Raw genomic sequence first — 14529 nt, forward strand, 5'->3', positions numbered from 1 at the left:
AAAAGGTGGTGAAGCCAGTTCCAGGAGAGAGATTTAAGTAAGAGAACCTAGACTTGTATTCAGATGACAAGTCAGTGAAAGTCTCCATTGAACGAGATGGAGGACTCAATTTTTGGACCAGGTATATTTGCTTCAGCAATTTGTATAATTTGATATCTGAACTGAATATTTTTTGAACTAATGAACTAGCGAGCATGAACTTTAGCAGAGTCATTTTTAAGAGGAATTCTATTAATTTCTTAAGATGGTAGGCTTCTGCATCAGGATTTCACAAGAAAAATAAAGCTCTGGGGGCAGTGACTGTAATATGTCAGGTCTGAGGAGCAAAGTTAAGGAAGACAAATGGGCAGTGCATAGAATGTGAGGACAAAGAGGAGTGCCAGCCATAAGAAGTTCAATCTGTGAAGTATTGTGTTGCTTGCAAGTACCTTTCAGACAAGCTCTTTGAAAACATTAAAGAAAATGAGAGGAATTGGCTGACATCCCAGTGTCCCACAACATTAACTATTTACTGACATCTAGCTTTATTACTGCAGAGTCTGCAAGCACGTGGGATTTCCCTAAAGCATTTGCTAATGTAAAATGAATTGTCAGCTTTAGAGAAACAGTCTAAGATAGCAGCAGACTCCCCTGTGAGAAGATATCCAGAGCTTTCCTAAGTTTAGTTCAGTTTTTACTTTGTGAATTCAATTATTTTCCCATCTGTTAATGAGTTATTTTCCTTGGAGTTGTTTAAAAACTTCAATAAAAAGACATTATCTCATAACAGAGAAACCAAAAGTAACCTGATTGCTGTCTTAGAGATCCCTGAGAGAACAAGGATAAAGTTGTTCTTAGCAGACTGAGGACTCCATGCATGAGATGGGGGAAATAACCGTTCTGAAGCTTTTAAAACAAGGGTAATAGTACTGACACTTCATCGAGTTGGGAGAATAAACATGTTAATACAGCGGAGGGCATCAGACCCTACAGTATGGAGCACTGTTGCAAAACATCCACAGCACCACTTTTAAGAGGGGAGGAGAGAAGAGCTACCAGAGAAAACAAATGTCACAGTTTTAAGGATAAGATCAGTGAGCCAGTGGTCCTCATCTGGACCCACTTGAGTAGGTCCATGACTTTTTTACACAGTTAGGACAGCCTTGATTTCTTGTGCTTTGTATTCCCTGCTAGCTAGGCACTACAACAGACTTGCAGGCAGGCAAGAAGAGATACAGGCACCAGGGTAGGTGGACTGACAGGCAGTCACAAAGTCTCATCCTGTGTCCCAGCACCACACAGTCCCTGGCACTGGATCTGTGCAGTTAGATAAGCTTTGCCATGCACAGCATGTTACTGGAAGCAGCAGACCCCAAGAAGGATCAAGGAGGTCTTCACCTTGTCCATGGGTGGTAAGTGTCACCAAAGGGATGGAAATGGAGGGTGATGGAGTAGGAATCCTAGGGTCAGAGGCTTCCCTGGGCAGCAGAGCTCCTGCTGTGCATCTGTTTGCATAGTGGGAAGGCAATAGTGATTTCTGAACAGATGCATTAGACGGGACAAAAGAAGGGCTTGCTGAGTAATAACCACATGGTTATTATTCTCAAAGCTCATCCATAGTCCCCATGGTAATGGCTTCTTTGGGGATCTGATTGCTCCAGCAGACGTTAATTTTATGGTGTTATTTACTAATTATTAACCTCCTTATTCTTCTGAGACAGATTCTTCCATTCCAAACCACCTGCCAAATGACAGCATGGTCCACGCTGCTGTAAACCATGTACTCCCATGCTGGGACTGTTGTTATTCTATACTGCACCCTTCTGTAATGTCAGAATTCATTTCATGCTTTTCGGCTGCCATTTTGATACACAGGAGCCCAACGAACTATGCTTTCATAGAATGAGTGAATGGGTATTAGTTGTGTTAAGATGCAAAGAAAAGAAAGAAATACAGTCTCAAGCGTAAAAGTAGAAATCACCTTCTGACAGGTATCTTTCTGAGAAAGTGAGATATTTTATCAAGTTATAGCTATCTTGCCTCAACTGCTACAAAGATTATACTATTATTCTTGTGTTGATCCTGTAAAGATTTCTTCATATTAAACTTGCCAGAATGATAGCTTAAGCAGAATAGGGGTTTAGACGCCATTTCATTCTCTTAGCTGTCCTACCTTTGTCTTCATTATGGATACGTGATTTGCATCCTCTAAAAAACCAAAATCAACCTAAATTTTGATATTTAGTTAATGTTCTTTCTTATGTTCCTAGGCAGGGCAGTAAAATCCTCCTAGAGAATGATGCTTAGACAGTTACTAAGACATAGCCTAACAGATGTCAGGGTTAAGAGCTATCAAGTAAGAGTCAGTTAATTATCCCATGAGACATTATTGGTGGAGTAATGGCAACCTTTATAATTAATATCTGCCAGAGATGGAGAGGAGATTCTGTTCTGAAAATGCGCTCTGACTACCCAGAGACTGCCTGGTACATTCTGAAAACATAATGACTCACTAGTTATTCAGGAGAAAATGACCATATGAAGGGTATAAAAAAAATAAAGAATTGTATAGCTACTTTTTTCTGCTTTTGTACTAAACAGTTAAGAAATAAGAATTTTTAAAACTGAATGAAAAAGGAGCAAAAAGGGATAAGGAAAGATAAATAACAGATCTCTGGAGTCTAGAAAGGTGTTGTGTGTGAGAAAATGAAAGGCCTTTGATGAGATATTGACATTAAAAGGCATTTCTGAGACCTCTGAGCTCAGACATACTGCTAAAGAGGTGGCATGCCTGGTCCTGGTGGACGGGGAGCAGCTGGAATCCCTTGGCAATGATCTCCCAGCGGAAGCCTGTGGAGGCTGGTGGGAATGGGGGCTGTAACCAATGCTCCTGTGCAGTGCTGGCCAGCAGTCCTGTGTGGTGCTGGTAGCCGTGCCTGCTGCAGCTGCCATAAACCTGGGACTCCAACCTCCAACGTGGACAGTGTTGGAGATTTTACCAGCTAACATATGGAGTCGATGGAAGCTGAAATTTTAAAAGTCAGTCAGAAAATGCAGGGTGGCTTATTTGTTTTTAGAAGTTATTTTTTAAAAGCTTTTTTTCTGCTCCTGTGAGAGAGATTCCCTGACTGTGCAACACAGAGCTGGGAATAAATTCAGCTTTATGCAAAACGCATTATCAGATGCACAGAATAAAATTGCCACTGTAATTGCCACAAGTCAGCTGAGGGAGGGAGCAAACTAGATTCTAGACAGAAAAGCAACCTCAACTTCGCAAGACTTAAGACGATAGTATCATTTTAATTGAGACAGACAGAGGTGTTAGGAAAACACATGTTAATTGCTGCAATTGAAATTCAGGGCTCAGTCTGACAAAGCACTGAGTACATCCACTCCCTGGAGTCAAAAGGAAGCACCTTGGAGGTTTGGGTCCCTGCCAGAACAAGAGGGTTAATTTTGAGTCAACAATTCAAGTTTCCAGACTGTTCCAGACTGTGCAGGAGTGGCAGCAGCAACGTGAGCGGCATCAGGGGCTCCCACTGGGTGTGAGCAATGGGACCCATGGGTCAGGTTCCCAAACTCCAAGCAGAGGGAGAGAGAGGGTCTCTCCAGAGCCCCGTAGCCCAGGTGCCACAGAGAGGCAGGGAAGTAGTCCAAAAGCTGGCTATTCCCAGGCAGCTGAACATTAAATCTGATGCTGGTTCCTGACAGGGACATGGAGCACAGTCTACATGTGGCTGCCCCTGCCATGCACCTTTTCTGTAATATCATGGGCCAGTTACTTTCAGGAGCAGGATCAATACTCTCCTGCACTTGAAAAGGCATAAATACATATTTTTTCATAGTTTTGTAGCAGTGGGCTGGATGAGGTGTGTGTCTACTGTCAAAGCCAGGCTATTGAATAAAAATGGGTATAGCGTCCACAGGGGTCTAATGGAAATGTCTAATAAGAGGAATATCCCTTCTCCACGTAGTTCAGGGATATCAAAACACAGGTTCAAGTTCAGGTACCTAAATCCTTTCTTTGTCCCTAGCTGAGGAGCAATGAGGTCTGCTGGCCTTTTGAGATCCCAGCCCACAGCTTCCCAGCTCCACTTAGGTGCAAAGAGCTCTGCAGCTTCTGTCTCCAGAGATGGTAAAGCATGAGGCAGAGATGGTAAAGCCTGGGAAATAGAAATGGTCCAAAATTTTGGAGGCACTTGGGGGAAAAAAAAGAGAGACACAGAAATAAGGCCACTACAGTGGTTTGAAATAGGTGGTGACAGAGAATGCACCTAAGTGAATATTTTTAATAACTAACTGTAAGGGGAAAAAATGTTCCCTACTAATATTCAGAGGATTGTTTCAAAAAAAATCTGCCCTTTGACCACAGTAAGGATTTGCCAGCAGCTAATTTCAGTGGCATCTGGTACAGCTTTCAACTCGTCTGTTGCAGACCTTGTTGGGGAGCAGGCTGTGTGAGATTTCCCTTCCCATTTCAGGATCCCCCTCTGTAACTTCCCCCCATTGCCACCCCCTGAAAAACCTCTTCTTCCCCTCCAGGTTTCGCCAGCAGCACAGCAGATGCAGCCCACACAGACGATACAGCCGCCACAGCCAGCTGGAGGTCGCCGGAGGAGAGTGGTGGATGAAGACCCGGATGAGAGGAGGCGGAAATTTCTGGAAAGGAACCGAGCCGCTGCCACGCGCTGCAGACAGAAGAGGAAGGTCTGGGTGATGTCACTGGAAAAGAAAGCAGAAGAGCTCACCCAGACAAACATGCAGCTTCAGGTGCGAGCCACTGTCTGCGCCCCTGAGGACACAGAGGGGCTCTTTGTGCTCAGAAGGGCTGGCAGTGCCTTTGGGGCTGCCCCCGCACAGTCAGCTCCTAGCGGGAGCTCAGGCATAATCAGTTGGTTAATCAAGATGTGTGTGCTTCAATTAAAGAAATAATTACATTTTAGCAGGATAAGCCAGGAAAAAACTGTCTTGGGATTTAGAAACCTTCATTAGATGAAGTTGTATTTATTTTCTTTTCTTGTCACTGCTTTTTGTGGGGATTTTTTTTTTGAAGTGCCATTAACTCAACTGTAAAAGATTTCTTCAGAGCAGGACATGTAGCTAAACCCTCATTCAAAGCCAGCAAGATAGAAGCATAAATAGATCAGTCTACTAGTAAGGAAAATGAACTGGATGGATGAAAATACTCTGAATATGATAATAAAAGCCTTTCTTACAGTGCTGCCCTTCTTATGGTGGGCACAGTACTTTTGCCTCATGCAAAGGTGTGCCTGTGTGCTGCCAAGGGCAGAAAAACTGTTTGTATAATGGCACTCCTCAAAAAAATTCTCCCACAAAACACAGGGGTGTGAGCAGCACCCAGGCACCAGCTGCAGTGGAGCTGTAGGTGATAGCAGTCCTGCCACCATGCTCCTGAGCACAGCAATGTGCCCTTTGCCCCCACAGGTCTGCCACCCTGGCCTGATGCAGAGAGCCAGAGTATTTCCCAAGGGGATTATAACATTGCCTTAAGTATCTCTGGTGCTGTGAAGTTAGTTCATTTGTCAGTTTATGTCACCAAATCTGGAAACCAGACTGCTTTCAGAAGTTATAAAATAATGTCACCAGCTAATGTTAACTTAAACCCAGCACGTAAGCACTGAGTGCCTTTTTTGCTCAGTTCTTCCAAAGTTGTGAAGCAATTTTTGTGTTCTTGGGTTAAAGCTTTGCAGAAGAGCCTGGTTAAGCTTTGTTGCAAACCAAACTCTCTCTTCCTTTTCTAGAACGAGGTTTCCATGCTGAAAAATGAGGTAGCACAGCTGAAACAGTTATTGTTAACACATAAAGACTGTCCGATAACAGCTATGCAGAAAGAATCACAAGGATATTTAAGTAAGTAGCCGATATGTTTGCGCTGTCTCCACACTCCTCACGGGAAAGCAAAGCTTCCAATTCTTCCCTCCAGAACCCCTTGTTGGTCATATTATCACTTGAACCTGTCTTCTCAAACATCATCCGAGCCATCCAATCTCCTGCCCTTATTTATCCAGCCCTGCTCAAAACCAAAAAAGCCCCGGTTTTCATCCCACACAGCAGAGCTAGTCTTCCCCACCCCTCCCTCCAGCAAGGAGATGCACATGGATGGACGCTCACTCCCCTGTGGAGGATCCCGCTTGAACTCACAGCTCCAAACCTGCAAGAGTCCTCCTGGGCGCAGCGCTACCAGAACCTTAAAATAACTCTCAAAAGGAAAGTTAAAAAGGAAAACATTACAGTCCCCTCCAGTGAAAATGGTACTGTGCTCTGACAGTGGCACAGACCAGGCCTGGCGCAGGTTTTCAAGGTTTGTTAACTCTTTTTTTAACTCTTACCTTTCTTTTTTTTTTCCCCACAAAGAATTCTCAGCTAATGGAGACACTGAATCAGTTCTGTCTAGTTGATGCATTTTATGAGTGTGGCAATTTAAGGACAAATTCTTTGTTTGGCTCTAGAACAGTTCAGAAGAGCCTCAGGGTTAATACTTGCTGGATTGCGACATTCTCTTAAAATAGAGCCCATTTCTGTCTCCTTTGCGTCCCTATGCATCTGTCTCTTTAACAGTACTCAAAGAAAAAAATATATAATTTCATTACATGCCTATCAACTGTTGTTCAAATTAGATTTTCTGTGCTGCAGTGCACTGCACTCTAATTTTGATTCCTGCTAGAGCAAATAAAGCATTTAAGCATCCCAACTGATTTTAAAGGCCTTAAGATAACGGAGTTTTTAACCCAACATTAGTTTTCATAGTCATTAAGGTTTTGAACTTCTTTCAAAGTCTCAATCCCTGAAGTCAGGTTGATATCAGAGGAGCTGGCTTGAAAAAATTAACAAAAACTAAAAAGATCAGAAGACAGAGAGTGTTGGATAACTGTGTATTTTGAAATCTTGGGACTTGTGCATGTCTCAGGTCTTTAGTATTTCCAGGAGTGTCACCCAGCCTGGGCTTTTTACTCAGATGGAAAAATGAATGTGTGTTGTCTCTGTGCCCTCACCCCCTTCCCAGGTCCTGAGAGCAGCCCTCCTGCGAGCCCGGTCCCAGCTTGCTCCCAGCAGCAAGTCATCCAGCACAACACCATAACGACCTCCTCCTCTGTCAGCGACGTCGTGGGAAGCTCCACTCTCACCCAGCTCGCCAGCCACAGAACAGACATCAACCCCATCCTTTAAAAGTGGTTGATCAGAAACTGCTAGGGGAGTGTGGTAGCGTATCAAAGCATCCTCTCTGCTAAGGACATTTGCAACTGTAACTCAAGCCTGGAAGATTCCTCAGTTCTTGAAAGACTGGCTATTCATTTTTATAGTTATTAAAATGTCTTTTATACTTAGTTACAGAAAAGGGAGTTATGCAATTAATATGCTTGAGAAATGCTTTGGTGCTTTCTCCATTTTTTGGGTACCATTTACTTGTTTATAAACCTAACTGTTTCTGTACATAGTCATGTTTTCTTCTCACAAATCTATCCTGAAGCCTCAGAAATAAGAAGCTGTGTTAAACCGCAGCTTGTTAGTCAATGTGAGGCATGAAAAGTATTAAACAGAGTCATACATAGGTGACTAGGAGTAATTAGGCTATAAATATAGAGAGAGGGCATCTGCTGACAGCATAATATAAAAGAGTTAGCCTTGTGCTATCAGCAGACCACGTCTTGAATTCAGAACCTCTTTTAAAGTGGTTATATAGGATGTGGCTATCAGGACAAAATCAAGCCCAAATAACGTGCTCTTTTGTCTAGCCCTCCCCCTTCTCTCTCCCCAACCCTGACTTTTTTCTCCTGCAGCTGTTGTCACACCTTCCTTTTCCCTTCCCAAACTCCTTTAATTCCCCAGCTTCTTTTTTTCCTGCCTTTTTTTTTTCGTTCCAAGGCTTTCTTGCTTCCCTCTTTTCCTCAAAGAATCATAATGAACAAGCAAAAACTTCAAACCCACCTAAAAACTGTTGGCATGGCTGCTGCTTTCACTAGCTCTTCACCCGCAGTTGGGCTTTTAAAAAATAGAAATGCTCCTGATTTAGTGTTTTTAATAAATAGAGAAAGGGAAAAGCAGTGCAGCCACAGGTGAAGCAGGATGGAATGCCAGCTGTGTTAATGCTAGCAGCCCTGTTAAGCTTCTGTGGTACAGTATAGCGTAGCGAGCAGCACCTGAGAATCACAGCAATTCTTTTGCACTGCCAGTCGTTAATGTAGAAAAATTCATGTAGTATATAATAATTTGGAAAAGTTCTGTTCCCTACCCTGGTTGAATTGTTCTAGCAACAAAAGCTAACAGCCTCAGGCTTCATGGGCTATAAATGAGAAATAAATCAACATAATGGTTTTGACCAGTTGGAAAATGCCATTTTTAATTCCCAGGCAAAGAACCTACTCTCTGCAGGCATTCCTTTAAACGTTCCCCGAGCTGGCAGACAGCAGTGTAGCTTCACTGACTTTAATGGCACTTAACGCCTGTTTACTGTGGGTAAGGAATTGTTCTTTAGGACGCTAAATAATTTTTAGAAGGCATGCAGTGGCTAAAAAGTGCTGCAAGAATGCCAAGTCCCACTGCACTTGGGATAAAATACGGTCCTGCAAAGAGGGTCTGGAAAAGAGCCTTATGCCACAATTAGGTTTTTTGTTTGGACTCTGAGCCTGCCCCTCAGCACAACTGATTTGCATCCCTGAGTGTTCCCAGTGATTGGTGGGAAAATTAGACAGACATGATGCCAGTTAATTATGCTGCCTTGCTGTATATTGGGACCTGATTTTGCTCTCAAATCTGTCAGCAGCAAAATCTCCCACTGCTCACCCAGGGAGTGGGCTCCAAGCTGGTGAAAAATGTTCAAAACATTGCATCTGTAATAGCAAAATTCACGTTATTCCCAGCAAATCCTCTAGCCCTGAACACACTTTGTTCTGAAGTGGAGCTCTCTTTCTCAAAGGCTATGTCTTTGGTTTTTAGAGGAGTTGGGGGTTTTAAGAAGGTGGATCTTCTCCATGAGGGAAGGAGAGTGAAACAACTGAGGAGTGAGGAGGCACTGTAAGGAGCAGGGTCTGTCTGGAAGGGAAAGCAAAATTCTGGGCATCATTCATTTCCAAATTAATTGTTATCTTAGTAACTTTTTATCAGTATTCTTTTCTTTAACAGCTCACTTTCTGTTTATGCAAATACATTCAAAAGAAGAAGGTTTTTAATGTACAGTGTAAATCTTGACTTGATTATATAGTCTTAAGAACCAAAAAAAAATTACGAAAAAATACAAATGTAAAGGATTTTCTATTATATTTTAGACAAACATATACTTTTAAAGTGTTTTAAATACTGAATCTATAATTTTTTTTAATGTCCAGTTGTAATAGCTAAATGGTTTTGCTTCATCGCAGCTCCCAAGGGAATTTTTTTCAAATATGCAGTCGAGCAAAATGTTCCAGCTGAGTATCCACTATGTAAAAACACCAAATAAGCATTTCCCATGCGTCTGAATGTCATCATTCACCATCAAAAATGAAATTTGCATTGCAGGGTTACTTTAAAAACTTTCCCTCTATATGGGCAGCACTTAAATACATTAAAAAATAAACATCAAAATTGTTGGTAATATTAGAATACCCAGTTGAGCTACACTGCACTAGAATTATGGTTTAGCTTCATTTTATTCAGTCTCCTCAATTAAAATATTTAGCTGTTAAACTGAAAGCCTCTACATTAAAAAGAAAAAAAAGGAAAAAATACAAAAACCTTGCCTAAGTTTTGTTAAATTCAGCAACTTGACAGTTTGACTGATGTGTATTATATATAGCTCAATTATTTCTTTTTTTAATGCTAACTAGGCAAGCCAACCACACATGTTGGCCTAAATGTGTAATTACAATGAAATGTCTCCTCTCTATACTATTGGCCTTTAGGTATAATCCTTGCTAGTGATGTGGAAATAAGTAAAGGATGAAAAGCTATTTGCTATTGCTTCTTGTAACTCTGTCGCAGGTTCACAGGCCAAGACAACATGCAGCATATTTATATCAGCTGTATCATCGGGAAAAGGACCAACAGTACCAGGCACCTTATATTATCCGTCAGATTTGCTTCCACATTAAAATGCTCTTGTTTTCCAGGGGGATGATCCTGCAGCCTTTCCTCAAGCTGCTGGTCTGGCTGGGCACTGGAGACTGTCTGAGCAAGGGCTGTGGGAGAAGCCCCAGCCTCTCTATCCCCAGGATGTCCCTCTGCCATGGGGTCAGTGGTAGCAGCCTCTTCCTAAGCACGTCACTCTAAATGCATTTCCTAGGCTCTTTCCGTCAAGGAGGAATCTTGCTTTTCCACGAGCTACTTCTGGAGACTGCTCCGCTTTCCTCTTGCCCTGCCAATCCAGCTTGTTGCTGGGCTCATTGGGCTCCGTGCCCTATCCCACTGCCAGAGAAGGACAACTAAGACAACTTCCATCATCTGCTCTCCTGGGCACTCACAGGGTGGTGAGCCTTGGCCAGTGCCTTGCTTAGGAGGAGCTATTTCTGTAGACAGCATCTCTCGTCATGTGATATTGGAGGCACGTTGGAAATCTCAGCCACAGACAACTGCAATACTTGGATTGGAAAGAAATGATGCTGTGATCCGGCTCCTTCATCCCCAGTCCCCTTTCCCCAAAACAATTTATGCAAGCCATATTCATAACTCTGCCTGTGGGAGACAAGTAGTTTGTGTGCTATCATGGTGTGTTTTATAAGGGCAACGATGATGATGATGATGATGATTTATGGAGAATTTCACACTGTTGGAAGTTAATTCCTGCTACGAAGCTAAATGTCTGCTGCCCATCTTCTGAATAGTGGAAAGTCAATGGTTCAGTGCCTCAGTGTGTGTGGATTTAGTGTAAATGACTCAGTCCTGTTAACTAACAAGCCAGCTATAACTGTTGTTAAATGCCCAACTTTTGAGGATTCATATTTTTTTAAGCAACAATATTTAGTGTTGAAAACTAGCCTTTTAGTTTAGGCAAAATGTGCTTTTTAGCAGCTAATACCTTTTTAAAAAAAAAAGCGTATAGAGTGAATTTTTGAAAATTCATGAGGACCAAAGCAATTTTAAAACAGGAATTTATTAATTTAGTATTCACATAGAATTTTATGAAGTATTTATTAATAAATGTTATTTTAACACATTCCATTTGAACAGTATTCTTGTACAGAAACTGTTGGGGTTTTTTTAAAGTTACAATATTAGTTTTGCAATAAACTACTCTAGGTGTGTGTGCATCTTAATCTTTCAGGGTCTCAAGCAGAAGTCATCCATCTAAGATGGAAATGCTTGCTGAGGTCAGTTGTACAGAAATTCCTAGAATTAAATGTTTTCCTTAAAGCAGCATCTGCTTTTCTTACCTTTTTTTTTGTGACAATGAAACAAATTATAAACATTCAGTTTTTTGCCTTTTTATTGGAACATGTGCTCTCTCATTCTAGAAAGCATGAGTCAACATATAACTGGAAAGCCTGTCTTTTTTTTTTCTGCCTTTTTTTTAAGGATGATTTTCTACATCACCACAGAAGATCTAACCCCATCCTTGTTTCTTTTCTAATATCACATAGTGAGTTGCACTATTCTGCCTTAGCATTGCCTCTTCTGTCCTCTTACTAAGCAGTGTTCATTAGATTTAGACCATTGAAACTCCATTATACATCAGAGAAAATTACTGGAGGGGGAAGAAGAGAAAAAAATTGATCTGTAGACATAAAACCTAAACTGTGCCTATAAAACAAAACCAGTAACAATTAATTAGTATCTTATTTCTACATTTCAATTATTTATATTATTTTAAAATTGCACTTTAGCTCTTGCTCTCTTTCTTGCTCTCCCTTGTTGAATCATTTATGAATACTCTAGTTAAACTTTTGCACCAGGTACATTTATATGCTTTCACTGGTGGCATATCTACAACTTGTCTCTCACACCTGCCCGAAGAGAGAAGCTGAGACCAGCCAGTCTGCAGTGTGACTTAGACTTTACACCCTCTTCATGACAGCATATAAATGTTTTATTATGCAAAGTGTGCGATGTGAGGCAGCATCTTAGCTACATTTATAATCTCTCATCCTAAGAACCAAAGTGTCCTGTATATTGTAAGGTCAGGAGACTGGCTCTGTTGTGCATTCTCATGCACTTTGACTGTTGTCCAACTCACGGTAGCTGGAAAGCTGCAGTGATAACAGTGGCCATACTATGTATTAGAGTTCTGAATCAATAAAATATATTGCCTTATAACTTGACTAGGGACAGCACCTTTAAAAAAAAAAAAGAGACAAAAAACTTCTAAGGACAAACAAAAGCAATAAGATCTCAAGTGATTTGAATACACACACAAAAAAAATCAATTTTTAACATCTCACTGCAAAGAAAAAAGAGACTGTTTATATTTGTAACGTCTTTTTGTTTTTTTTCCAGAGCTTACAGTTTTATCTCAGTTTTATCAGTGGCTTTATACTTAAGAGCTAAATTCCTCACCATTATTGGTTTTCCATAGCTTTCAAAATGACTTAATAGCAAATCCTAAACTGCATGAGGCCAAAAATGTCAGTGTTCACACACACGCAGAGACAAGATTGATTCTCTAAGTGGAAATCTGATCCTTTCCCAGGCCCTTCTTGGACTGGAATCAATAACTGTAACTCACTATATTTAGACCAATGTGTAATACCTGGGATCAGGATCTCCAGTTCTATATTTATGCAAATTAAATGTTAGTATTGTTGAGTTTCACCTGGTGGAACTGTTCACAAAACCCATTGTCATAGCCTGCCATCTGATGCCATGAAGGTCTTAGACCCAAATATCTTTCTTGACTAAAAATATGTGTGACAGCCTTCTGAACAAAGACTGAAAGCTCCTTCTGGCTTTGCAGGAACTGCAGCAGTGTTAAGGAGCAAGGGAGGTAGGAGAGTTGATAGGGCATTTCAAGGGAAATATTTTCCTTGCTGGAATTTAGGAAATTCCAGATAAACTTTTCCCCCACCCCTCGGAGCTGAGATTACAAGGAGTTCCTTGTCAGAGATTACCTTTAGCACGCTTCCACAAGACAAACTATTTTGCACGAAAGGTGTATTCTCTGTTCTGAATAAGAACAATTGCCACTGAGAGTTTTGCCAAGGACTTTATCATTGGGACCCAAGTGTTTCCCAGCCCATGGCCGTGAGCTCTGTACCCCTCTCTCTGTAACAGCTCTGTTCAAACACTGGGTAGCACTCATCAGTGAACGTTGCTTCTTTGGACTATTGCCATTGTCCTGGTTTAAGGAACTTTTAGCACTGCTTGGAGTAAGCCTAAACTGTTGAAGTTTATATATAAATATATATATATTATATTAAAAAAAGGTGCTGTCACAGTAAGTTTTGGGCTTGAGGTTGTTTGTATTGTATGCAAAGGTTTTGTGTTTGTTTGTCTGTTTGTTTTATTCTGTAAAGAAACCACCTTCCTTACCGGAGGGAGATACTTTTTTTTTTGGTACATAAATGTAAATACTTGCTGCAGCATTTAATATGTTTAATTTTATGTTAAGCTTTTTGTTGCATTGTGAACCCATTATTGTTACAAATGGACAATGAGTTCATTGAGACTGTTCAACTAGGTCAGATTTTTACATCTCTTTCTAGCTAGAAGAGACAGGAATTTTGTGCATTTGTACAAATGTTAATAATATCACTGCAATTCCAATATAATAAAGCACTCAAATACAAATAGTTCCAGTAGTTTGTCTGTGTCTATACTCCAGACATTTTACTGTACAGATAACTCCTGCAATTAAACCAAACTACTCTTCGGTGATTATGAGCTACAATCCCTCATCTTCCTCCAAATTGGAGGAAGACCATGGTGCAGGACATACTCCTGTCTGGCAGCAGGAATGAGGAGCTGTGCAGATCTTACAGCTCACCGTTGTCCTCCAGCAGCTGAGGTGACTCTGTAAGAACAAGTTCTCTGAATCTTTTCCAAGCAGGGAGGCTGCAAAGCCTCAAACAAAAACTTATGTGGTGGAGCCTGACGTGAGGTCTCCACATAAGGATGAGACAAGCTGTTATTTTACTTTTCCTTGCAGCTGGAGTGTGCTTGTATCAAAATACACTCTATGCTTGTTATCCCGCCAACCTCGCCTCTTGCCAAAAGCTGCCTGGAAATGGATTTCCTGCTGGGCTAATTAGCTCTAATTGTGATGCCCCTGTTATCTTGCCAACCTCATTTCTCACTATAAATTGCTCCAATACAGACCTTGGCACAATAATGCGTAAACTGTAATCTAAAGTTAGTCGGGATGAACCCATCTCTCCAGTGGGAATTAGATTAGCTTTAGATTAATGCAACTTGATGTCTTGCTGGCAGTCCCAGAGTGATGGCCTGACCCAAGTGGTGCAGCCTCAGTGACAAGGACCAGCCTGCCTGCAAGCACTCAGTGCTGGTGTCACGCTGCAGGATACCAGCCCCATGCGGCATGACCATGCTGCTCCCTTGGGGACCCTGGCACAGGCACAGCTTCTGCTGCTCTCCCCCCTGGCTTTTAGAAGGCTAAATCTGGCC

General features: G+C 41.5%; 1 protein-coding gene across 9 annotated transcripts in view; it reads left to right on the forward strand.

Annotated features, from left to right (window-relative positions):
• CREB5 (cAMP responsive element binding protein 5) overlaps positions 1-13645 on the forward strand; it is a 256578-nt gene extending 242933 nt beyond the window's left edge. For all 9 annotated transcript variants that reach the window (XM_027675311.1, XM_027675304.1, XM_027675305.1 and 6 more), the window contains 3 exons: positions 4522-4749; positions 5742-5850; positions 7004-13645. In XM_027675311.1, coding sequence (XP_027531112.1) covers positions 4522-4749; positions 5742-5850; positions 7004-7167 — 501 coding nt within the window. In that variant the 3' untranslated portion in view covers positions 7168-13645. The remainder of the gene's footprint in view (positions 1-4521; positions 4750-5741; positions 5851-7003) is intronic.
• The last annotated feature ends 884 nt before the right edge of the window (positions 13646-14529 follow it).

The sequence above is a fragment of the Neopelma chrysocephalum genome, unplaced genomic scaffold, assembly GCF_003984885.1.
Source record: "Neopelma chrysocephalum unplaced genomic scaffold, ASM398488v2 Primary Assembly neopelma1_26, whole genome shotgun sequence".
In the NCBI taxonomy this organism is placed as follows: domain Eukaryota; kingdom Metazoa; phylum Chordata; class Aves; order Passeriformes; family Pipridae; genus Neopelma; species Neopelma chrysocephalum.